The following is a 26,935-nucleotide window of genomic DNA, read 5'->3' as shown; positions in this document are numbered from 1 at the left end:
CTGTCAAATAAATAAATAGATAAATAAATAAGGTACAACCATTCTTTTTGAAATAGAAACATACCTATTATGTGTAAAATAAGGATGATTTGTTGAATATAACATGATTGCTGTAAATGATTTGTGTTGGCTTTATAAAACCATGTTGGTTTTATTTAATATGGTATTTCTGGTACCAGCATGACTCCTGTAGCACCATTTTCTTTAACTTATTTTTTTAAGGTTTGGTCTAGCTGTAGTTTAGTAATACTTGACACATCTATGTTTGGGACTGGGCAGAGTCAATCAGTGAGCATTGGAATATCCCCCAAAAGATCACTGTGTTGCAAATATGTGGACAAACTTAGAAAAGAGATCTTTTTTCTTGAAAACTTCTAAGCATCTCCATGATTGTCATTGTGGGATATTGGAGCTATTTCCTACCCAGAACCAAACTTATACTGGGGTTTCAATGGTAAAGTCTGTCAGATTTATTGTTGTTTGCAGCCTGTTTAAATAAGTTCATAAGATGACTCACGCCTGTAATCTTAGTGCTTTGGGAGGCCAAGGCGGGAGGACTGTTTGAAGCTAGGAGTTTGAAATCAGCCTGGGCAACATAGCATGACCCTGCCTCTAAAAAAAATAAGAAGAAGAAAAATTAGCTGAGTGTGGTGGCACCTGCTTGTAGTCCCAGCTACTCAGGAGGCTAAGGCAGAGGACTGGTCGAGCCCAGGAGTTTGAAGCTTCAGTGAGCTATGATCACACCACTGCATTGCAGCCTGGGTGACAGACAGAATGAGATCCCATCTCTAAAACAAATAAAAAAATGAAGTCCATGAAGATTTAAAATTGATCCTTAAATAACAATGTTTTGGGGTTGGTAACTATTGGTTTATTGTTTTAGGGATCATACTTTATCTGAAAATTAGCAGAAAAAAACCAAAACACAATTTGTTTGTTTGATTTTTGTTTGACATCCTACCAGTTTCCAGGAATGTTTCTACTTCGAAAATGCATGCTGAGGCCAAACATATATAGGTATAATGTTCGCTAGTAATTTCTAACTTTGCTTCCTACTGTCACTTTAGCAAATTATTACCTTTTTTTTTTTTTGCTTTATTAACCTTTTTGGGGCGAGCTCAAAATAGTTCCTTGAACCTCTGAAAGCTTAGCCTTAAAAAAAGTTCTAGTCAAGTAGATGCCTATATAAAGCTGCTTCCAGATAGGTTATGAGCTTTGGCCATGTGTTGCCTAACTTATGATTCAGCCTAATTCTCACCCCCATCTGTTTTCAGTCATTTGCTATGAAACTATTTGGTCTATTTAAGCTGGCTCCTTTCTTTGAAACCTGTTTCTGCATGTCTGAGCCTGAAATCCAGAAATTAATCTCAACCTTCTGTTTGATTGTTGAATCTAGGGTACTCTCTCTACTCTTTGTGTATTTCTCAAAGCAGTGGGTCTCAAACTTTTTAGTCTCAATACTCACAATCGAAGACTCCAAAGAGCTTTTGTTTATCTGGGTTATATCTGTTGATATTTAGCATATTAGAAATTTTAAAAGGAATTTTAAAAATGTTTTATTAATTTATTTGAAAATAGTAACAAATCTGTTATGTTAACATAAATAATTACATAGTTCCAAAAAAATTGGGGAGAAGAGCTTCAACTCTCTTCAACATCTGGCTTAACAGAAAACAGCTGGATTCTCATATCTGCTTTTGCATTCAATCTATTAAGATATGTTGTTTTGGTTTAAGTATATGAAGAAAACAGGGGTTACATAGATATGTAATAGGGAAAGGAAAGATTATTTTCAGATAATTACATATTGTCTTCTTTGATACTACACCAAAATCTGAAAAGTGATAGTTTCTTAAAGGTTAACTGGAGAGTAGTATTTGAGAACGTGTCTGTGAACTTTTAATACTGTTACATTAAAATGCATTGTCTAGCCTGCTCTTTTACTTATGAATGATTTTAACCCCCCATGAACCCTCTGAAAGAGATTCAGAGATCTGGTGGGATCCCTGGAGCCCACTTTGAGAAATGCTGTGTTACAGTGCCAAATTTGAAAAATACAGCTGTTTTCCATATGGAAGGAATTATGCTCTCCAACCTTCTTAGTGATTCTCAAAGGGTGGGCCATTGACAGTTTGCAGCAGAATTACCCAGGGTGTTTTTTAAAGTATAGATTCTTGGGCCCCAGTGCCAAGGAAATCCAGGAGGACTAGGAATTTATATTTTTACAAGCTGCCCAGGTAAATATTCACAGTTTGAGAACTATTGAGCTAGCTTAATTAACCTTATTTTAAGAAAACCTAGTTTCTAAAATTTGAAAATTCAAATAAAAACAAATTAGCACTTAGTCATAGTATAAAATAATATATTAAGGATTAACATATAAATTGACATTCATCATAATTGGGATATCTTAACTATGTATTTTGATTAACGATAGTTAACATACATCCCAGGAGTTGGGACTATGGCCAGATAATAAATATGCTAAGTTTAGCAGGCATGAGGTCTCTGTTGTTCCTACTCAACTGTGCCATTCTAGCACAAAAGCAGCCAGGGAGGATATGTAAATGAATAATCATGGTTTTATTAGAACACCCTAATAAAACTTTATGGATATTAAAATTTGAATTTTCATATCACAATATATCCTGATTTCCTTTTAACCATTGAAAAATTTAAAAACCATTCTTAGTTTGTGGGCCATACAAAAATAGGTGGCAGGCTGGATTTGGCCCATGAGTTGAAGTTTGCCAAACCTTAATATGTACTATAATTGGATTATGCATTTTAAAATAATTATAATAAAATATGCTTAATGTTAAAACTATGAACATTACTTTTCCTAGACAAAAATAATACTCCAAGAACTTGAAGTCCCTCAAATTCATGTTTCTAGACATTTGTGTAATAAACATATAAGAAACACCTGTTGTGTGCTAAATTGTTACAAATACATGATTCAGTTATAACTAGTTATACAATATGCAAGGTGTCATACAACTTTCAGGGATTATAAAAAGATGTGGTGTCCATTTTTGTATCTTATTTGGAGAACAGGAAATTAGGATCCAGACCAACCTCAATCCCTTGAATCCTTTTTTGCCTATTTTTTTTTTTTGAGACAGAGTCTCACTCTGTTGCCCAGGCTGGAGTGAGTGCCGTGGCGTCAGCCCAGCTCACAGCAACCTCAAACTCCTGAGCTCAAGCGATCCTCCTGTCTCAGCCTCCCGAGTAGCTGGGATTACAGGCATGCGCCACCATGCCCGGCTAATTTTTTTCTATGTATATTTTTAGCTGTCCATATAATTTCTTTCTATTTTTAGTAGAGGTGGGGTCTCGCTCTTGCTCAGGCTGGTCTCGAACTCCTGAGCTCAAACGATCCGCCCACCTCGGCCTCCCAGAGTGCTAGGATTACAGGCGTGAGCCACCGCGCCCGGCCCTTTTTTGCCTATTTTTTTTGTAACATTCTACCTCAGTTTTCCAGTCTGTTAGCAGAGTACTTTATAAAACCCTATGTAAAACAATAATTAATTATTGTTTTACATAATTAGTTAGTAAATTAGTTAGTTAATAAAGCTAATTAATTTAAGGTTATTGTAATATATGTGCTTTCTTGTTTTTAATGCTCTCTCAGCATCAAGGGCATATGTGTGTTTTCTACATAATCCATAAAACAATGGAAAATTAATCCAGAATTTGTGAACAGAAGTTTCAGTTCCTAAATAATCTATTGCCTGGTAAAACTTGAGTAGTCTACTTTGTTTTCTGAGGATCCCATAACCTGCATTATACTCTCACAATTCATGTGTTTACTGGAATTTTAAGTGAGTTTTCTAGATGTAGTGCAAATCAGAGCAGCACTGACTATCCTATGGAGAATATAAAATGTTGAGACTGTTATGGTGAAGATCTTCACTGTTTGTACTCTTTGCTTAGCAGCAGCTAAATTATCTTAGAGTCTGGAACTTGGTGTCCAAAATTGTGTTTTTAGAACTCTTTACATATAATTTTTTTTTTTGCATCGTGAGGGAGTGGAGCCCATAAAGCTCTGTTTGGGTGTCTGTCTAAATTTTTCAGCTGTTTATACTGAGCTGAAAGGTATTCAGTACCTGCTCACTTGGTTTCAGCTCTCTTTATTCTCTCCGTGATGTGAAGTTGGGGCAATTTCTGATGGATTAATATAAGTAATACTTGTTAGGGAGCATTGATGGGATTCTGAAAATGGGCCCTCAAAGATAATAAAGGAAGAACTGTCTTGAACTGCTTGGTTTACCCTGTGTATCGACATAAATTTCAGTGTCCACCGTGTCTGTTTTCTATATGAAACTATTAGTTTATAATTTTAGAAAGATTTTTTTGATGGCCCCTTTTGAACTTATTAGTTGGTTGTGTTTCTTTGCAGTAGAAAATGAGTAACTTTGTATAATTTTATTTATTTATTTATTCATTTATTTATTTATTGGAGACAGAATCTCACTCTGTTACCTGGGCTAGAGTACAGTGGCATCATCATAGCTCACTGCAGCCTCAAATTCCTGGGCTCAAGTAATCCTCCTGCCTCAACTCCCAAGTAACTGGGATTATAGATATGCTCCACTACTCATGACTAATTTTTTTTTTTTAATGTATATTTTTTGTGGAGATAGGGTCTTGCTATGTCACCCAGGCTGGTCTCGAACTCCTGACCTCAAGCAGTTCTCCGGCCTTGGCCTCCCAAAGTGCTAGGATTACAGGTGTGAGCCACCAAGCCTGGCCTCCCCTTCCTTTTTCTTTTCTTTTCTTTTCTTTTGTTTTTTTTTTAAACTATGTCATTTCCCCATTATAGCCAATGGATCCCTTACCTTTTTCTATGTTTATTTTTTTTAGATAGATTTAGAATTATGATGCATATGCAATTTTATATCCTGCTTTCTTTCCATTTATATAATTAATTTACTTATTTATTTATTTTTTAGAGGGATGGGGTCTCACTCTGTTATCCAAGCTGGAGTACAGTCATGCCATTATAGCTTACTGCAGTCTCAAACTCCTGGGTTCAAGCGATTCTCCTGCTTCAGCTTACAGAATAGCTGGGACTATAAGACTGTGCCACTATGCCTGGCCAATTTTTAAAACATTTTTTTAGAGAGAGGAGTCTCCCTATGTTGTCCAAGCTGGTTTCAAACTCCTGGCCTCAAGTGATCCTCCTGCCTCAGCTTCTGGAGTAGCTGGGATTACAAACTAGAGGCACCATGCCCAACTTTTTTTTTCCATTCAATATACAGCATTTTCTCATGTCATTAAATAGTTTTCAAAGTGTTATTCTTTTTTTTTTTTTTTTTTTTTTATTTATTTATTTTTTTTTTGACAGAGTCTCACTCTGTTGCCCAGGCTAGAGTGAGTGCCGTGGTGTCAGCCTAGCTCACAGCAACCTCAAACTCCTGAGCTCAAGCGATCCTCCTGTCTCAGCCTCCCGAGTAGCTGGGACTACAGGCATGCGCCACCATGCCCGGCTAATTTTTTCTATATATATTTTTAGCTGTCCATATAATTTCTTTCTATTTTTAGTAGAGATTGGGTCTCGCTCTTGCTCAGGCTGGTCTCGAACTCCTGAGCTCAAACGATCCGCCCACCTCGGCCTCCCAGAGTGCTAGGATTACAGGCGTGAGCCACCGCGCCCGGCCAAAGTGTTATTCTTAAATGTAGTCAGTTGTAAGGCAGTACCTTAATTTATATTTATCCATTCTTCCTAAACATTTAATTCCGGTTCTTTTTTTGTTCATAAATATGACTTTGATGAACATTTCAATATATAAACGATCCGAGTTTCTGGTTTTATCCTTAGAATAGAGTCCTGAAAGAAGAATGATTTGTTCAAAGGACATAAAACATTTTAAGACATTTAATATAAATATTGCCAAATTGATTTCTAGAAAGATGGTTCAAATATGTACTCCCAAAAGTACTATATAAAGGTACCCTTTCTGCTGCATACTTGATTGACATTCTCTTGTACTTGCATATCAATCTTAACAGCTCTGGCTGAGGTTTTGTTTTCAAGGTTTGATTAAGGGTTAACTTGACAAATACCTCCCTCCTCCCATTTTTAGCACTCTAACCAAAAATTATAGAGCTTCCTTTATGTTATTTGGGTGATAAGAAAAGCATAGAATTGGTTGGCTATAGTTGTATAAAGTGCCTTAGGCACAAAGTAGTTATAAATATGTATTTAAATTATGTCTTAAACATGTATAGCCTTAAATACAAAATACCCGTTTAGTAAATGTTTTGTAGACCTAGCAGCTTTCTGCAAAACCTTGAATATCGACTTCAAATATTTATAAAATATTAAATCAATACATATTCATTGAACATCTACTGTGTTATGAGAAGAAAGTCTTCCTGAAGTGTTAACCTATATTTCTATATTCTACCCTTTTCCCCTATTAATCACAGATAATGCAGCCATTCCCTTTTTAGTCATGAAACTAAAGTATCCCTTTCCTAGTCACTAATATATCACTATTTCATTTCTTTAATAGCAATTATCTGCGATTAATTTAAAATTATTTTGTGGCTGGGTGTGGTGGTTCATGCTTGTAATCCCAGCACTTTGGGAGGCTGAAGTGGAAGGATCGCTTCAGGCCAGGAGTTCAAGACCAGCCTCAACAACATAGCAATACCTCCTCTCTACAAAAAATTTTTTTTCTTTTTTTTTTTTTTTTTTTAATTTTCTCTTGTCTTTTTCCTTCCTTTGTTTCTTTTTTTTTTTTTTTTAAACAGATGGCAAAGTAGCATACAAAAATTTTTATAAAATATCTGGGGGCAGTGGCATGTGCCTGTGGTCCCAGCTACTCAGGAGGCTGAGTTGGGAGGATTGCTCAAACCCAGGAGTTCAAGGCTGCAGTGAGCTATGACCGTGCTACTGCATTCCAGCGTGGGCTACAAAGCGAGACCCTGTCTCAAAAAAATGCTAAACAAATAAAATTATTTTGTTTGTTTACTAGCTTATTGTTTGTCTCTTTCTTTTAGGATGTAAATAAGCTTTATGAGGGCAGAAACCATGCTTATCTCATTTACTATTGAATTACTGGGGCCTAGAGCATATGGTAGGCACTGGATAAAATATTTGGTGAATTAATGAATTTTAAAACTAAATGTGTATGATACAAAAAGTAAATTGTGGTTATTAATTTCAGACTTCTTCCTTGTTCAGTCTTTTACCAAGACTATTAACTTCTTTTTTTTTTTTTTTGGTACTCTTGTCTATACTCCGGAGTTGTTAGCAAAATTTAATAAATGGCCATAGACAGTAGGAGAAATAACAAGGCATCTAAATAATATGTATACTAATCAACCTCTGGCTAATTGAACTTGTAAATTAAGGCATCATTCTTAATGATGGCTTCTTTCATGCCAAATAAGTGAAAGTTCCTTTTTTATAAAGGCCTATTGTCTTTTTATTTTTATGTCCACTTTGCCTGGCACTTAGTAGTGTTTTTTGAAAGAATGAATGGTAGCCAATCTTAACCCCTTCTAAATGTTTATATATCTTTGATACTTATGGTGCATTGTCCTTCTTCTTTTTTGTACCTAGCAAGGTCTGCTTTTTGTCATTAGGAACCTAACAGTAGGCCCCTGGTGTGTTTGCACGTGGCTTGTATTTCTTATTTAGTGTTGGACCATATTATTTTATTTATTTTTATTTTTATTTTTTATTTTTAGAGGTTGGGTCTCACTGTGTTTCCCAGGCTGGAGTGCAGTGGCACAATCACAGCTCATTGCATCCTCAGATTCTTGGGTGCATGCCATCCTTCGACTTCAGCCTCCCAAGTAGCTAGGACTACAGGCTCGCACCACCACGCCTGGCTACTTTTTAAAAATTTTTTTACAGACAGGGTCTCACATGTTGTCCAATCTGGTCTCGCCTTGACCTCCCAACATGCTGGGATTACACAGGTGAGCCACTGCAACCTGCCCGGCCATCTTATTAGCATCAGTTGGTTACTAGAGAAATGATCACATCATAATCAGGTTCAGAGAATTGACTCTGTAACCATCAGTGACAAATTCTATCCTCATTCAATAAAAAATAGATAAGAACAAACAAACAGATCTATATATACAGAGAGAGAGAAAATCTATTTTCTTGCATATTGACTATTTTAAGAACTGTCTCTGACTCTAGAAAACTATTAGATTTTTTTTTTAATTATCTCAGTTACTAAAAATCATTCTCTAAACCTTGGGTTTTCTTCACTTCTCTCCCAGCATCTAGATAACTTTCTCTTTTGAGTAAATTATGATTTTTATCATTTATGCATTCTGGTGACTCTGAGCCTTTTCTGCAGACCTTGGCTTCTAGGATAGCCTTTTTACGCATCTTTGTTTTCCTGTTCTAAAATCCTTGCTGAAAGCATCCAACCTCCCCTTGGCAGTGCTTCTTAATGTGTGTATCCATCTTCCGTCATTTATTGTTTAGTTCTATAAAATGCTTATGTTTCATCTTGAAGAATAGATCGAGGAGACAACACACTGTGAGTGCCATGCCCAGACACATGATCTGCTTGTAAGCAGTATAGTTACAAATGAGCTGTGACTTAAATTCCAACATGTTATTCAAGACTCAAGATTTCACTTTTTATCCCAGTCTCTCTATGCTGCAGAAATGTGTTGCTTTTTGTTTTTGAGCTGGTATCAGTTGACCTCGCTGATAATTAGAGATTTGTTCAAAGTGTCAGATAGAAATAAGTAATGGCATTCTTTATATGTAACAATTGATGAAGCAGACTGGGAATGAAGGAGAAATTTTTCAAAAAAGATGTTAGCTGTATTTTTTTTTAAATAGGGAGACATCATTCTTACTGTTGTTATTTAATTTTTTTTTTTAAATCACTTTAAATTGAAAAAATTTTAAAGCAAGAATGATGGAAATGACAAGGGGCAAGAAATTGAGGGAATGACTTAAGAATAATTGTGGGCATGTAAGAAAGAGACCCTTCTTCCTCCCATTGTGATTTCCCTTTGGTGAAAATGTTAAAACAAAGGCCAGCAAATTGGGAAGGAAGCAGGAAAATCTAGTTAGTGGCTGTCAGTTGAATATTTAAGAGCAGTGAAAATACTTCTGTTAGATTTTAATGTCTTTTTGCCCCCAAGTTTTTTTTTCTTTTAGAAAGTCATGATTTTTCATCACTATTTCCTAGTAAGAATGCCATTAAATAAAATTTGGAAGCTATATATTGTGATGTTATTGTGTAAAGCCAAGTTAAATTTTGAATTTTGTGGTTTGAGGGAAACCATTCCAGAATTCATTTAATCACTTCGTATGTCAGTGCTGCCCCACTTCTCAGCTAGCACCATTTCCCTCCTCTAAATGGGTAGAAAAATGAGAAAATTTAGCCCCAAATAACAGAACCAAGATCAAAGTAAGGAATCCTGCCTAGTCTTTGTGTTATGTTTACTCTAGCCCTTGTAGTTTACTTCCTGGTTAAAAATATGTTAGGGGACCTTGTCGAAATAAAATTCTCATTTTGTAATTATATTAGGAAAGCAGATTCTGGGACTAGGAAGTGAAATTACCTCTAGCACAGCAGTTAGGAATTTTTCCAGAGATGAATTGCTTTCCAGACTTGCTCTGAGTTTTCAGCCATAATGGCCTTGGTCTTTGCATTTATTTACTTTTGTTTACTTGTATATATTTTTGCACTATGTTGTAGTTCCAGAAAGTGCTAAAAAATCATTATGTATTTAAAACAAATAAACCAGAAAACCCCCTCATCCTGAGGCTGTGTGAAGAAGAATGAAGCTCTCATTTCCCAGTACCCAATCATCAGCTTGAGCTGGCCTCTCCTAGGAACAGAATTTATTGAAGCAATTTATCCTGGCTAAATGTGATATAAATCTGTGTACATGTATGTACATACAGGCTTTCTTCCATTACAGCAATGCTGCAGCATCAGTTTCCTTCATAGTTAGACTGTGTTTCTATCACACTGAAAGATGACCAAGAAGCCCGTTCTATTTTATAGGGCACCCCACAATTTTAAACACCGATTAGTTGTGGAATTATTGATTAGACAACCAGAAACACTGGTTTCTAACCCCAGAGTGAGTCCTAAGAGAATAGGAGAGATGTTAGCTAGCTACCATCTGAGTTTTAAGCATGGTTTTCCGATTACCAGATTCAGTCTAGCATGTTAACATTTTATTTTAATGCAGGCCTGACTGAGATTGTCCTGACATTTTGGTTTATCTCCAAGATAAAAATTTGAAACTTGGTTACAGTTCTGGAGTCATTTCCAGGCATATTCAAATCATAGTTCCTCCGTCATCTTTCCATGTTCATATTCTTTTGTATACCTTTTGGAAAGATGTTTGAAATGTCCTTTAGGTGTTTATTCTATCAGACTGTTTTTACTCCTCCCGTTTCTTTATTCTACCCTTCCAAAATATTGTTTATCTTTTAGAAATATTTTTACTGTGATTTGCATTTCTAATCCTTATCCATCTCCACCTCTATTTTTATTCCTAGTTAGAATATGAGAAATTTCCCCCACATGTGCAGATTGGAATTACTGTTCTTTGACAAAGAATTTCAATCATCATTTTGAGAATTTAGCTTCAATAATTTAAAAAAAAAAACAGTATAAACCCTATTACAGTCTTCAGAGAAATAGAAGGGATGGACGGTGATGCCTTTTAGTGCCATTTCTTTTATCCCCTGCAGCAGCACACATCTGTTGGCTGCAGCAGAGCAGCCTAAGAACTCTGGCCGAGAGCAGCACAAACAGCCGGAACATATTCACCCAGTAAACCCCCAAAGAGTCGACATTTGTTTTATTGCTCCTTTTAAAAACCTAGCCATAAATAGAATCGGGGGGGGGGGGGGGGGGGAAGGCGCCGATATTTCTCCATTTGCCACAGACGATTGGTGGGGGGAAAAGGAGGCTCCCAGTGGGGAGAGAAGGTTTTTATTTTTATTTTTTTATTAATGAAAATCATTTCCCGTGTAGCCCAATAGGATGGGTGCTTTGTTTTCTTTGGCAATAATCTGGGATAAACGGCCCTTGCCAACAGTCTCGTAGTTTATACACCAGGGAGCCAGATTATGGCCCTGTAAAATGGAGCACCCCTCCTATAATCCCTTAATTAATTAAATGACAAATTTTGGTCTTCTCTAGTTCAGAAATATGGCTTCCGCATCGAGCGTTCAGTGAATTTATTGATATAGGGAACTGCACTGGTTGTAATTCAGCGGATTGGAGTAGTGTGTTACATACTGTAGCAGAAAGAGAAAATCTAGAAAAGGTTTGAAATTCCTTGACAATTTAAGTCTAAATTTTTCTAATTAAATGTTTCAATTGAGGGCTCTGTAGATCATATGCCACCTGTCTGACTGGTCTCCCCAAAGTAGCCTGTGTTTACAGCTTTGATAGATGGCATTCTTGGAACACCTGTTTCTAGGCTTGGTATTTTTGAAGCACTTTTTTTTTTTTTGTTCCAGCGTATTTAACATAACTTTTTCCCCCTACCTCCCCCTCCTCAGCTCCGCTCTGCTATATGAAATATGGGAGACGACAGACCGTTTGTGTGCAATGCCCCAGGCTGTGGACAGGTACGTTTACAATATACTTTATTGTGAATGTCTTGTTGTGAATCAAAGTGGCTGTTTTATCACTAAGGCAAAGAGTTTAAAGCCGGTATTTTACGTGATCACTGGAGGTAATCAGATCAGAGGATTTGCAGTGTGTAAATCCAAGTTATGAGGAAGTGTAGGCACTCTACCGTAATGAAATCTGCCTTGCTCTCTTCCATATTGTTATTCTACTGGTGTTTGTTTCCCAGCACACAGTGTTGAAGAATACGTGTTGCTTTCTCCTCCTTTCTGAAGCTATCCATCTAAATACAAAGCAAGTTTAGAAGTGTCTTCTCTTCAACCCGGGTGGATATAACAGTCTGCTTAACATATTTGGAGAGGCAGCTGAGAATATTCCCATTCATTGTGAACCCCAATTTACCAGAATCTATTTGGATTTTTTAAATAGGAAAAAAACGCCAGTCTTTTGACTGTTGTTCCAGAAAATCACTGTTAGCAGCTAAGGCAGCTATCTGTGTTACGAAAGACAAACCCAATATAGAACCCAAGATCTCACAGCATTATATAAACATTTTCCCAGTCTGATGCCATGAAATGAATTGTTCTGTGTGCCAGCTGCTATGTAATTGTATTTATATGTGTGTACTGTGTATCATATATTTTTCATCATATGCTTTTTTAATAAAGTAATTTTGTTGAAATTGCCTTATGTTTTTCATTTTTCACCTTCTTAACTCTTCTTCCTAGACCCTTCCCTATTGCCATGTTCCAAAAGGATGAAGAAAGGAATACAAAGGAGGTTTTATCTGCCTTAATTAATTAATTTTATTTTTTATTTTTTAAATTTTATTTTTGTGAAGACAACATCTCAGTATTTGCCTGGGTTCATTTTGAACTCCGGGCCTTAAGTAGTCCTCTCACCTTGGCCTCCCAAACTGCTGGGATTACAGGCATGAGTCACCTCACCTGGCCCATTAATTCGTTTTATAGAACCTGAAGGGTTGAAGTTTCTCTTCAATTAGGAATATGTCATGTGATTGTCCGGTGACACTTACTGGTGGTATATGAGAATGCAGACTAGTTATATTAAACATTGTAAATACTTAGACAAAAAGAGCTAGATTTCAGAGATTCCTAAGAATTTGAGAGGTAGATTAGATGGGGGTGGTGACAAGGAATAGATAGAAGGAAGATTCCAAATTCCAGTAAACGCTGAAGATTTCAGAAAATACCAGCAAAGCCATTATATTTTGCAATATTTAGTATCCTAGGGTATATTTCATTTCTTGTCAAAGTTTCCAACTTTATTATTGACTGCATGTTTCCCCATGTGGTTTATATTTTATTTCCTTTATAATGGAAGCAAGTTGGGAAAATAGGGTAAATTTGTTTTACTTTTTAGACAGCTTTATTAAAGTCCATATCTAAAAATGATCCCTCCAAATTTTGTGTGTGAATTCAATTATACTGTATACCATGACTCCCACAACTGATACCTGGTACCCTTTTCACTTCTCTCCTTTATTTGAACAACATGCATTTTGGGGGAAAAGGTTTATTTTTCTCATACTTACCATTATTTTTCTTCATGTATTGTTTAAGCTGCTTAACTCCTGTATCCGCTTATATGTTATATGCTTAAAACCACCCAGACAAGGACTTCTCAAAGCAATAAAAATGGATGATAGAAATAAGAAATACACAAGAAAAGCATCTCTTAAACTCTCTAAGGAAGAAAAATATAAGTAGTGTCTCATTAAGCTGTCTCATCAGAAAAGAGTAGTATTCACTGAAATTGGTAAGATTTCACAGATTAGTGAAATTTGTGTTTGTTTCTTTTTGTTTTGTTTGGGTGGAAGTAGGGACTGGAGGTAGGAAAACAGCAGTGACTTTTTACTTTGGTTCCTTCCTCTATGATTGGGTTCTGTTTATCATAAGCCATTTCCTTCCCCTACTTCTTCCTCCCATTTTTGAATTGTTTGTTGTTATTTTGGCTATTGGGGTTCATTATAACCTCTGGCTTAGGTTCTAAAAAATTTTTTCCCTCAGTGGGAAGTTGCATGTCGAACATTGCTACCTTCTCCTTTTGGATTCAAGTTAACTTATTTCATAGAAAAAGGATAGAAAGCTACAACTTAAGACTTTGAAAGTAGCATGGTTCATCTCTTTACCTCCTTTCCATGTCAAAACTTTATGGTCAGGTGAGATTATACTTCTTAAATTATATTTAGTCTCTTTCCAGGTTGCTCCCAATATCTGATAACAACTCGAATGGGATCTCTATAAGATTTACTGTGATTGCTTTATGTTATATAAAATATTGAAAATCTGGCAGAGGAGATAAATTTGGTGAAGTGAACTACCCTTGGCCTGTCATCTAACTTCCTTATATCCCTTGAGAATGGTTTCATTCTGGAGCCACCTTGAGGCCTTCAAGCTATTAATATTTATAATCCACTTGACATTGGTTCAGATTCTTTATTTCAGAAATGGTAGAATAATAAAAAAAACTATGTAAATCCCAAGAGGGGTAATAAGGACATGGTAATTTTTGTAAAACACGGTTTAGAACGTACTACGATAGAAGTCTCAAAAAGCAGTAACTTCTACCAGGTAGAGGAAAAAGGAATGAAAGTGATTATAATTCAGGAGACTGATTCTTAAAAAGCAAACAAAGAAAAAAAAACCTATAGGAATCTTGCATTATTTCAATATCTGTTCCCTGCCCAAACTTTACCCTATGCACCCCTAAACTCAGAAATCATTCTATGCCCTAATAGTAAGGGAAGGTGAAAGGAAAATTCACCTAAAATAGACTAGTGGATTATGCTCTCCACCATATAATCAAAACCACCAGGCTTTCAATGGATACATAAACATGTTTTGGTTGCTAGGTCTTTAATGGCTGTTATTTTTGGATTCTGTTCATGATCCACTTCCCAACAGTTAGTCTGATGTGACACAGCTGAGTTCTAAATTTGCTGCATGTACTTTTTTTTAAACAACAATAAAAAAGGCTTCTAAAGGTTGTGCTGTCTGCATGCTTATGTGAAAAGACAGGTGATAGGGTTTTTTAGACCTCTTATTTCCTTATACCTGTGGAGACTCTTTGTTTCTCTTGAGGCCTCATCAACCTCATGAAGAGGAACTCAGGGAAAGCAGTATTCCTGCTAATACCTCTCTATGGAATGTGGTAGCAGGAGAGTTGCCTCCTGAGAATGGGGTTAGTGTTGTTAAGGCAACAGTGCCCCAGATACCCTATTGGCAGAGAACTGTTGAATTTGAGTTGTATGGTTTTTGAAATGTTTACAAGATAGCATCCATTTAAAAATGTTGTGATTATAAAATGGCTTTGCTTCTGTGTTATTGTTAAAATTATAAAAATACAGTTTGGTGTTGAATCTAGAAAGTCTTGTAAGCTTTTAATACTTGGGGGGACGTTTACTTAAAAGTGGATTATAAAGTTATTCCATTGTATGTGGAAGCAGGACTAAATACTATGTCAATAATCTTGGATTTGAGATGTTGTTTCATGTGGGTGCAGTTAGATAATTTACCTTTTGGATGCTTTTTGCCCAGTTTTTATTACCAGAAGTCAATAAATTTCATATTCTTAAGCACCTTTTTTTTTTTTTTTTTTGAGACAGAGTCTCACTCTGTTGCCCAGGCTAGAGTGAGTGCTGTGGCGTCAGCCTAGCTCACAGCAACCTCAAACTCCTGGGCTCAAGCGATCCTCCTGCCTCAGCCTCCCGAGTAGCTGGGACTACAGGCATGCGCCACCATGCCCGGCTAATTTTTTCTATATATATTTTTAGCTGTCCATATAATTTCTTTCTATTTTTTTTAGTAGAGATGGGGTCTCGCTCTTGCTCAGGCTGGTCTCGAACTCCTGAGCTCAAACGATCCGCCCACCTCGGCCTCCCAGAGTGCTAGGATTACAGGCGTGAGCCACCGCGCCCGGCCTTAAGCACCTTTTTCTCAGGCACATGACGCTGGTTTGCAGTGTAAGTTGTGCAGATTTAAGTAGTCCTTCTGGTTACCATAATTAAATCTTTGAGCAGGAGCTGATCATATCAGTTTATTACTTAGAATACCTATTTCCTTAGGAATAGGAACACAGTTCCTCTGAGGACATACTACTCACGGACAGTTAGTATCATCCCATTATTAGCCATTGAGAAAGATTTCTGTCACAACCACTCTGTTTCAACTCTGTCCTTTTAAGGAAAAATCCTTTGATTATTTCTCTGTTCAGAGTGACCCTGAGGGACTCTTGATTGTTTTTTTCCCTGAAGGTATCTAGTATCAGATCTACTTCTCCCAGAGGACATTTAGGTACAGGTTGAAATTCTCTTCATATCTTCTTTTTTTTTTTTTTTTTTTTTACTGGACAGCCGTCTTGCAGAGATAATCTTCATATCTTTTTAACTGAGACATGAAACATATAACTAACTCATAGACCTCCCAGGCCTGCTTTTCCTTTGTAAAGCCAAAAATAGTGATGGAGCCCTAGTTGTGATGGGATTGAGGGCAGCTTCTTGTACCTCCTTATCTTGTCATATAGTAGGAATAATGTTTATGGTGCTGCAGTCCTGGCTTCACTTGGCATTTAACCAACCTCCAAAGCTGTTTATTGCTTCGTATCCTCTGCCTCCATGAACATTATCCCTTAAATCTCTATTGCTCTGTAATATATGAGGCAACAAATAGCTCCTATGATTGGTTAAATGCTGGCATGCTGCAAAGGTATATGTTTTATTGCCTATATAACACAATTCTATAGAGATTATTCCTATTATCCCAGCCCTCCCATTAAGTGGGCCATACTGGTACTGTGGTACTCTGGATCTTTAATTCTGTCCCTTTGGCAAGTTTCCCTATTAACTGGCATGAGCACAAAAGAAAAGCAAAGAAGAATGAGTTGGTGCTGATTACTAATTCTTTATGTTAGGCAAGCACCTAGAATTGGAGAATTATAAGGGAAGCAATGGCTCTGGTAGGTAAATGCCATTTGTGGTGGTACATGCTATGTTTACATGTTTCGACACATGAAGGCAATTTCAGGCAAACAAATAAGCTTTTCTTCCTCACCCCCTGCCAAGAGTTTAAAAAAATTCAAATTTTTATTTAATAATTCATATTTCATTCAATAATTCATCCAGTGCCCATCTGGTAAGAGTGCCTGCATGCTGTCAGGCAGCTGAAAATACACTGTATTATACACAATTAGGCCAAATGCTAACCTTATTTTTTGTAATATGTTGATTTTGCAATAACTTTTAGTCCACCCTGCATATGCCGCAGTTTTAGGTAACCCTGTGATGGAAGTAGACCACTCTTATGCATCATATGGACAAAATTGGGAAATTTGGACTGGGATTTTTAAAATGTAGAGATATTAAGAGCAGGAATTAAACACAAGTTTCTTTCTTTCTTTCTTTTTTAGAGACAGGGTCTTGTTCTGTTGCCTAGGCTGGAGTGCAGTGGCATCATCATAGTTCACTGCAACCTCAAACTCCTGGGCTCAAGTGATCCTCCTGCCTCAGCTTCCTAAGTAGCTAGGACTACAGGCATGTGCCACCATGCCTGGCTAATTTTTGTATTTTTTGTAGTTAGAGGGTCTCGCTCTTACACAGGCTGGTCTTGAACTCCTGGCCTCAAGCGATCCTCCTGCCTCGGTGTCCCAAAGTGCTAGGATTACAGGTGGCTAGGATTACAGCCACTGTGCCCAGCCCTAAGTTTCTTAATGTCATATCTGACAGTCTTGACACTTGCCCTTAGAAACATGTGGTCATTTATTTTAGTTTTTTTGTCTTATATTTATTTTGATGTTACTAAGAGCACAGTAGATTACAGGCATCTTTGTTCCAGTCTCTGCTGACTGCCCCCACTCCCCCAAAAAGGCTGTATAAACCTAACTAGAGCTATACCCAGGAAATTAAGATGAAATTTTTTACTTATTCACTCTTGTTTTTCCTTGGATATAACTTAGTATTCGAAATGAGAATCTAGAAACTGTTCTCAGAGCATTCCTGGTAGGAAAAAAATGAAATCTTATATCTTTGTATCTCAGTTCTTCCTAAGTTAGGAGAGGGGCTCTTTCCTGGTCCCTTCTTTTACAAATTGCTGAGTTTTTAAAGTACCTTCCAGATCTGAGAGCCTGACTTTCATTTATCCTTCTTTTGCCACCCTTGCAAAACCACATATAGCTAGGTTGTTGATAATGATATTGTCATTATATAGAATTCTTCATTCTTTTATCAAATAGTCTTCCAGCTAATATAGCAGATTAAAAAACAGCCAGTGTATTCCCTCTCTGGTTAGCGTATTTCTTTAATGCAGATTGACTTGCTCAGCAGTCGCATTCTGTCTGAAACCCTTGTTAGGGCCTCTCTGTATGTGGATTCATAACACATCTGTGTGTACATCTACAGTGCTGTATAAATAATAATAAGTAATCACCAGATGGCCTATAACTGCTCCTCTGGACCCGCTGGGTCTCTTGAAGCTGTTAGTAAAGTCTTCTGGCATTTTGCTGGGGAAAACTTGTCATAGATTTATTTCTAACAAAATTCAAACTCACAACTGGGTGTTTAGGACTAGATATTGCTGTCTGTGTTGTAAATATTTAACAGGCTTTGTACAATGACAAGTAAAAGCGCCATTACTAACCACACACAGAGACTGTGGAGTTCTTCCCTCCCGGCCATTTAGAAAGGAAAAGAAATGCCAATAAATTGCATATTATGAACAAGGTGCAAGAGATGCTCTCTGGAAGATCTTTCTGAAGAGAAGAAAGAGAATTTCAACATTCTGCTCAAAGGATTGTAACTGGGCAAATTTAAGCTTTTTAACCATATGCCAGTGGCTTAAATAAAACACAATGCCCCTTTTAGATTGGATTTTATAATACTTCAAGAAAAGCCCCTTCAGCTGGAATTTGGCTAGATTGAGGTTTTGTTTTAATGGAGCCTTCGTAACCAAATAATAAGCCACTTTGAAAGGGTTACAGTTGCTAGTATTAGTAGACATTTGGCTAAATTTCAGGTGTTTGGCTGTCTAAAAATTAAGACATATACATATTGTTTGCCAATATTATTTATAAAGCAAAACATCTTTATTTTTGTCCTGTTTCCATTAATTTTTGTGAAAAACATCATGTATTTTGTTTGGGGAAAAATCTTATACTGATTTTCTGCTTATAATTTTCTGTGCTGTTTTGCTATTACTAATGCCTTTTCTTCGGTAACTATTTCAAGGTACTTGTTCAGTACGATACATGTTTTTAAAGATCAAAATAGAACTCATTACCTCTAAATTTTAGTGGGGCTTTTTTTCTTTCTTTGTTTATCGTAAGATAACAAAAATGTTTTAAACAGAAATTGGGTATCTTAACTCTCAAGCATAGTTTTCCTTTGTCTGTTGAGGGTTGAATCTGTTTAACCACAGAGAGATTTTCCTTTAAATCATAGCAGACGGCTGTTATTTTTTGAGTTAGGATGTGTAGAAAGCTTTTCTCTTTCAAAATCTCATACTGAAAAAATGACATTGTGAGAGAGAAATACTCTTAATAGTTTATAGTAGGGAGATTTGCTTTTTAAATTTTCTCTCACAAAATTTTCGTTTTAAGCACAGGAGTTTAAGAAGGAAAACATCATGGAGAAAAATGAAACCTTTGAGGTTTATCTCTTTGTAACAATGCCTTTGTGTTTTTACTTTGAAATTTCTTTGTGCAGGTAAACATACTACCTTTGTATTTGTGCTTTGGTAAGAATCTAGACTATTTGCAATTGTCATATGAAAGTACACAGAGAATGAGAATGAATTTTGTGAAATTAGCTCATTGTCAGTCTGGCACACCATGTGCCCTGTGTGGCTGCCGATTCTGTCGGCAGATTGAAGTGCTGAACCAGCTTCTGCTCTAATGACTAAAATTGCCAGCCGTCATTCCAGCTTTTAAATCTTGTTGTTCACATTGGTGATGTCAGATTTTGAGCAAACATAGCTCTGTCTTTAGATCCCAGGTGGAATTGGCAATTCCCTGAGTTGGAAGGAAGGAGTTCTTCCTTTTTGCCTTTGAAAAACTTGAGTGGCTCAGCAGGGAAAGTCAGCAGAATAAATCTACAGCCTTGCCGCATCCTTTGAGTCGTTGTAGAAAGCTGTGTTCTCTGTTCGGCATTCAGCAGATTGGTTGTCAGAATTGCAGCTCTGCTTATCAAAGACATAGTCTTTCGAAGAGCTATTTATGTTATTCCGGAGAGAATCATCCTGTGGCAAAAGGAACAACTCCTTTCTCCTCCCAAGGGTCAGATCTTCTTTTGATACTAGGCAATTATCCCTTGATTTTCCTGAAAAATAGCTCAATCCACCATAAAGATTGGCACCAGCATAGGTTGTAGACACAAGCTCTGCAATGGTTACAATGACAAGCTCTGATTCCTTAGCCACAGGGAGAGGCATCAGGGTGATACTAGTAAGTATGCCAGAGGCTTAATGGTGGTGATTTTTCTACTGAGAATCTCAGTGTCCCTTATAAACATCTTGGCTTCTGTACTCCTTCTCTGAGGGAAATAAATTTGTTTTAGTTGTTTGCACACATCACTAAAAAATGCCACTATGAGAGTTGTCTTTCTCTCCTTCTTTCACTTCCTCAAGTTTCTTTCCTTGTCTTTAGGTACTATCCCCTCTAGTTTGAGATCAAGCCCTCCAGTCTAATTTTTTACTTTTTGCCTGCCTTTCATATAGCTTATATTGTATCTTGTTAGCCCTTATACCTGGTGGGGATTTTTTAACCAGTGTTCCCTTTTTTTTTTTTTTAATTAATGGACTTTATTTTTTAGAGCTATCGTACATTTACAGAAAAATTGAGTGGAAAGTACAGAGCATTTCCATATATACCCCCCCACTCTACCCCACAGGTTCCCTATTATTAACATCTTATATCAGTATGCTACATTTGTTATAATTGGTGAGCCAATATTGATACATTATTATTAACTAAAGTCCTAGTTTTCATTAGGGTTCACTGTGCGTACATTCTGTGAGCTTTTTTTGTTGTTTGTTTTTTTGTTTTTGGTTTTGAGACTGAGTCTCTCACTCCATTGCCCCAGGTAGAGTGCAGTGGTGTCATCATAGCTCACTACAACCTGAAACTCCTGGGCTCAAGCGATCCTCCTGCCTCAGCCTCCCGAGTAGCCTGGGACTGCAAGCGCCCGCCACCATGCCTGGCTAATTTTTTCTATTTTTGGTAGAGATGGGGTCTCATTCTTGCTCAGGCTGGTCTTGAACTCCTGACCTCGAGCAATCCTCCTGCCTCGGGTTCCCAGAGTGCTAGGATTACAGGCGTGAGCCACCATGCCCAGTGCATTCTGTGGGTTTTGACATGTATAATGACATGTATCTACCATTACAGTATCATACAGAATAGCTTCACTACCATAAAAAATGCTTTGTGTTCTACCTCTTCATCCTTCCCTCCTCCCAAATCCCTGATAACCACTGATCTTTTTACTGTCTCTATAGTTTTGTCTTTTCTAGAATGTCACGTAGTTGGAATCATACAACCCTCTAATTTTTTAAAGTGTGAGCAGATAGCCATGTAATTGGAAATAGCTGGCAAAAAGGGGAGAGAAGATTAGACATGGGAGGCTCCACACCTTCAAGTTCCCTCGAAAACTTTAAGAATTTACCCAGGGATATTTAGGTGGCCTGATGTTACAGGAATTGGCTTGCCTAGTTTTACTGGTTCTAGGGAGCAAAGACAAGATGAACACTGAAAGGGCTGTATCTGGGGAATCAAGGTATTAGGGCAGGCAAAACAAGAGGAATTAGAGCATTTGATCCCTTTTCCTTTGATTAGGTTGAGAACAGTAAAGTCTTCTCTCCTTCCCTTCCATGGACAGCCTTATATATGATTGAAGAAGAATCAGTGCAATTTAAGGTCAACAGGAAAGATTTCCTGCCCAGAAATAACCCCCTGCACTTCTACATTAAAGGTTCATGTAAATTAATAAGTTCTTGGAAAACTGTAGAGAAGTCTATGGAGGCTATCATTCACACTTCAGTATGAATTAGTTTAATGACAGCTGTGATTTTGGCTACATAAAGGAATGAAAGTTTCTATTTAGGGTTAGGGGATAGTAGATAAGGACTGTTTAGGTGGAATGGTCCCTAAGCAAAGGAGATATTGCAGTTTATGAGGGTATCAAAGATAAACAGATCCACTTCTTAGTTTTGTCTTAGGTTATCTCTACTTCCTTTACTAGAAGCTAGTTGAGAAATCTAAAGAAAAAAAAGGGCCCCTGGCTAGGCACAGTGGCTCATGCCTATAATCCCAGCACTCTGGAAGGCTGAGGCAAGAGGATCGCTTGAGCTCAGAAATTCGAGACCAGCCTGCGCAAGAGTGAGACCCCATCTCTACTAAAAATGGAAAAAATTAGCCAGGCATGCTGGCATGCACCTGTAGTTCCTCGTTACTTGGGAGGTTGAGGCAGGAGGATCACTTGAGCCCAGGAGTTTGAAGTTGCAGTGAGCTATGATGACACCACTGCAGTCTAGCCCGGGTAACAGTGTAAGACTCTGTCTCAAAAAAAAAAAAAAAAAAAACCGGTAAACACTGCAACCAACTGAATTCTCTTTGGAAAGAAAAAACCATTTTCCTCCTTTTTCTACCTTGGAAAATTTAGATCAATAAAATATGGTGGAAGGAGAAATACCTATTTCTTTGGTTCTAGAACTCCTGCTTCCTATCTACTTAGAATTCTAGCTCCTTGGAATTGAGTAGGGTCTCTTTTCATACAGTATTGTCTCTTTATCCTCTAGGTTTGACTACATATGAGAATCTTCCAGTCTTGGCCTCCGTGCTAATTTCTTTACTTGTCAAACTGAACTGACTCTGTGGTAAAGTGAACATTAGCCTTGGGAAAGTTCTTAGTGTGATGTTCAGGACTAATATCAGTTAGTGCATACTAATAGGTCATGTATGCATATATAATTTAGAGGAAATGTTGTGTTTATATAATGTGCAGGAAAATGATCTTTCTATCCAGAGAGCATATAAGGAGAATGAGAGAGAACAAAATATGATGGAAATTGTCTAATTTTATTGATATAACAGCAGCATCAGCAACAATAACCATAGCTCACTAAGTTTTTATCATGTACTATGCAAAAGTGCTTTACAGGTATTATTTTATTTAATCCTAGCAACCCACTGAGGGAGAATTTAGTATTATCCCCATTTTACAGATGAGAAAACTAAGGCTCAGAGAGGTTAAGTAACGTGAACAAGGTCACACAGTATTTTGTGATGGAACTACAACACAAACCCGGTAGACTACAGACCAGCACTACCAGGCTAAATTGCTTCCTTATTATTCTCCATACACATGTCAATATGTACATCTAGCATAAAAAGAAATGAATAAGTAGTGTTTTTTTGGGTAAATGGGCCAAATGCATCAGTCAGGTGAGTCCTATGTATAGTTTGTTGCTGATCTAGGCATCTGGCTGCTATACCAGAGAGAGCTGAATCTACAGCTGAGCTATCCCTGTGCAAAAAAAAAAAAAAAAAAGATAATGAATTCTTACTAAAATGAAGAGACCTCTCTGCAACTGTCTCAGTCTTAAACTACAGTGTTTTTAATCTGCTTGGGAATGCTGCTGAGATGTGGCTAACACTCTCTGAGGTAAACCACATTTTGCAGCAAGGACATGATTTTAAGACGAGAAAGAAAACTACTTCTTCCTTTTTTTTTAGAGACGAGATCTCACTATGTTGGTCAGGCTGGTCTCAAACTCTTGGGCTCAAGTTATCCTCCTGCCTCAGCCTCCCAAGTAGCTGGCTGGGATTACAGGCACAAGCCACTACACTTGCATAGTAAACTAAGTTTTGACAAACCAGAAATGTAGATAGAACTAGAAAACTGGGACCTAAAAATCATGGCTTCAGCATCCTCTGCTGATAGGATCAAAGAAGTATTGTAGTGTCATCTTTGTGAATTCTAGGCTGGGTTACTTCCTGATTCATATTTCTTTCTTTCTTATCTTACTTTTATGCCTGTAAGCTTCCAAATGCAAAGGATGTTGTCTGGGTATCTTGCTTTGTACAGTGCCGTGCAGTAATGGGGCTTTTGTTCTAGTGGCTGCCATGATGATTGGTAAGAGGAAATATGCCTAAGGTGGAATTAAGGTATGATTAGAAGTATATTAACAGTATAGTGAAATCTGCCCAGTGATTGCTAACTTGTTTATTCTCTGACAGTTTTGGCATATGACTGCATGGAGGATCTTATATGTTGAATAATAAAATTTTTCTCCACTCAGGTGTCACATACTCTCCTCCTTTGATTTCTTGGCACCTCTCTATATCTGCCTTTTCCTTTTCCTTTACAAATCGTGTACAAAATACAATGGACATTTCATTTATCCTTTATTATTGGAAGTGAAAATATATGGCTAAGTAGATACATGGAAATATTTATGTGATAAGCGATAAAAATATGTAGAAGTATACATAAAGGTTCAAAAGAGGTCAAAGTCTAATAGTTGATATTTATAGTAAAGGGATTCTTGGTATGTTGTGTCTGAATGTCTTTATCTTTTATTGGAAAGTTGTTTAAAGTATACATTTTCCTTCTTGATTCTGATGATGATTCATTGTATGAATGTGGACTATGTGAAATTACTGTGCGTTCAATTGCAGGAAATATCTGACTGGAGTCTTGTCTTTTCAACCTCTGACCATGAAGTCAAGTTCTCGACTTCAGAACTGAGAATGCCTCATTGGGCAAGGTTGCAGCCTACCAAAATGATCATTCTAAGTGTCCAAAGATCTCATTTGTTTATTTTGCTGGGTGCCTTTGATAGACCAGTTAGTTGTTTGTGAGCGTGCACTTGTCTGTATATGTGTGTGATGTCAACAGTTCCCATAAAACTGAATGCAAAGAAGAGGTGATTCAGGGCAGCAACTTGTAGAACAGAACTACAAGCCTGGCTCCTGAGAGGTTATCAGACAGACAATGACAGTTTAATAGGATGGTTGAAGACTACATTTTAATGCTAAGCCTCAATTATTAATACCTCCTTTTTATGTCTCTGTTCTCAAGCTCATTGACAAGAAAAAAAATCTTTCATTGGCATAGTTATTTGAATCAAGTGAAAAGAGGTGTTGAGATAGTTTTAAAGATCTCAGTTGTAGTATATACATGAAGTTAGCTATATAATACCAGAATGGGTAAACAGTATTATATAGACATCTGTCACTTCAGTGAGCATCATTTTTTTTACACAGTGGCAATCTGTGCACATTAATTTTTTTACTATATTATGTTCATAATTTCAGATATTTGCTATTTTACTTCAGTTTCATATATTTTTTAGGACTGAGAGAGACTATAGTCTCCTTAGGCTGTATACATTGGGAGGGTACAATAAAAGTGATTACTCTAAAAATTTCAGGGGTCTAGGTATCTATATATGTTTCATAAAATACCATATTAGTAGCTATTCCCTCTTCAGTCTTTTCTTCCCTTCCAGGTTTTACCTATATAATTGCAGTAGTGGAAAGGGAAGACATTATTTCATCATTTTTTCGCTATAGGCATTTGAAACTACAGCTAGACTGGACCTTATGGAGGTTTGTATTTTCAGTTATGCACGTTTGACTGCCCAGAAGAGAGAAAGGTGTATGTATACATAGCAGCTCTTGGCAGAGCAGTGGTTAAAGATTTGAACACATTGTACCTTTTTGGCTATTCCCTTAATCCTAAGGGAGGCATTTTGCTTCTCGATAGACAGTAATCGGCTTGTCAGAGTGGAAAGGCTTTTTGTTTTTCCTTTATCTAGTAAAATGCAGGGGGCTAAGCCTTTCTGGGAAGCAATTTCTTCCTCCACCACATGAACAGAAGGTCGTGGATGCTGTCTGAAACAAAGGGGAAGTGGGATAGAAAAATCAGTGGCTAGAGCATAATTGGATTGGAGCTCTGTCAAGGAGACAACAGTTCGTGCTTGGAAGCTGGACTTTCTGCTATGCTGTGCGTTTCTGTCTTAACATTAGAATAATAAGCAGCAGGTACTCTACTTCAAGCTTAAATTTTCAGGCTCTTTTCTGAGCACCCTATAAGAATAAATATGTAGTAAGCTACTTACTTTTTCTTAGTGATTTTCTTTTCTTTTTTATAGATGTGGTCTCTGTGTCTCCAAGGCTGGAGTGCAGTGGTATGATCACAGCTTACTGCAGCCTTGAACTGCTGGGCTCAAGCAATCCTCCTGCCTCAGCCTCCTGAATATCTAGGACTATAATAGGCATGCACCATCAAGCCAGGCTAATTTAAAAAATTTTTAATTTTAATTTTTATTTATTTATTTTTTTGGAGACAGAGTCTCGCTCTGTTGCCCGGGCTAGAGTGCCGTGGCGTCAGCCTAGCTCACAGCAACCTCAAACTCCTGGGCTTAAGTAATCCTTCTGCCTCAGCCTCCTGAGTAGCTGGGACTACAGGCATGCACCACCATGCGCGGTTAATTTTTCTATATATATATACATTTTTAGCTGCCTATATAATTTCTTTCTATTTTTAGTAGAGACGGGGTCTCTCTCTTGCTCAGGCTGGTCTCGAACTCCTGACCTTGAACGATCCGCCCGCCTCGGCCTCCCAGAGTGCTAGGATTACAGGCGTGAGCTACCTCGCCCGGCCAGATTTTTAAAATTTTTTGTAGTGACAGAGTCTCACTTTGTTGCCCAATCTGGTCTTTGAACCCCTGGGCACAAGCATTCCTCCAGCCTCAGCCTCCCAAAATGCTGGGATTACTGCGTTTGACCTCTTAGTGGTTTTTTAATCTTTTCCTTTTTCATTTCTGCTCTTTGCTTTTTTTTTTGAGACAGGGTCTTGTTCTATTGCCTGGGCTAGAGTACAGTGGCATTATCATAGCTCACTGCACCCTCAAACTCCTGGGCTCAGGAAGTCCTCCTGCCTCGGCCTCCCTAGTAGTTGGGACTACCAGAATATGCCACCATGTCTGGCTAATTTTTGTATTTTTTGTATAGACAGAGTCTTGCTATTGTTGCTCAGGCTGGTCCCAAACTCCTGGCTCAAGTGATCCTCCCATCTCAGCCTCCCAAAGTGCTAGGATTACACATGTGAGCCACGGTGCCCAACCTTGCCTTTCTTTTTAAATTAAATAACTTTACTTTTTAGAGCAGTTTTAAATTCACAGCAAAATTGAATGGAAAGTACAGAGAGTTCTCATATACCTCCTGACCCCTGACATGCACCACCTGTCCCACTATCAGCATATTGAACCTCAGTGGTACAAATTTGTTACACTTGATAAAGCTGCATTGACACATTATCACTCAAAGTC

At 37.4% G+C, this 26,935-nt stretch overlaps 1 protein-coding gene across 4 annotated transcripts in view; it reads left to right on the top strand.

The window, feature by feature from the left end:
• Positions 1-26,935, top strand: part of ATF7 (activating transcription factor 7) — a 92,989-nt gene that overhangs the window by 8,008 nt on the left and 58,046 nt on the right. For 3 of the 4 annotated variants that reach the window (XM_069491695.1, XM_069491694.1, XM_069491696.1), the window contains exon 2: positions 11,525-11,593. The exons of the other annotated variant lie outside the window; for it this stretch is intronic. In XM_069491695.1, the coding sequence (XP_069347796.1) occupies positions 11,546-11,593 (48 nt within the window). In that variant the 5' untranslated portion in view covers positions 11,525-11,545. The remainder of the gene's footprint in view (positions 1-11,524; positions 11,594-26,935) is intronic. 4 annotated transcript variants of the gene reach the window in all.

This window comes from Eulemur rufifrons, chromosome 16, assembly GCF_041146395.1.
Source record: "Eulemur rufifrons isolate Redbay chromosome 16, OSU_ERuf_1, whole genome shotgun sequence".
Classification (NCBI taxonomy): Eukaryota; Metazoa; Chordata; class Mammalia; order Primates; family Lemuridae; genus Eulemur; species Eulemur rufifrons.
Note: the sequence above shows the minus strand (reverse complement) of the source record. Positions and strands in the feature narration are given on the sequence as shown.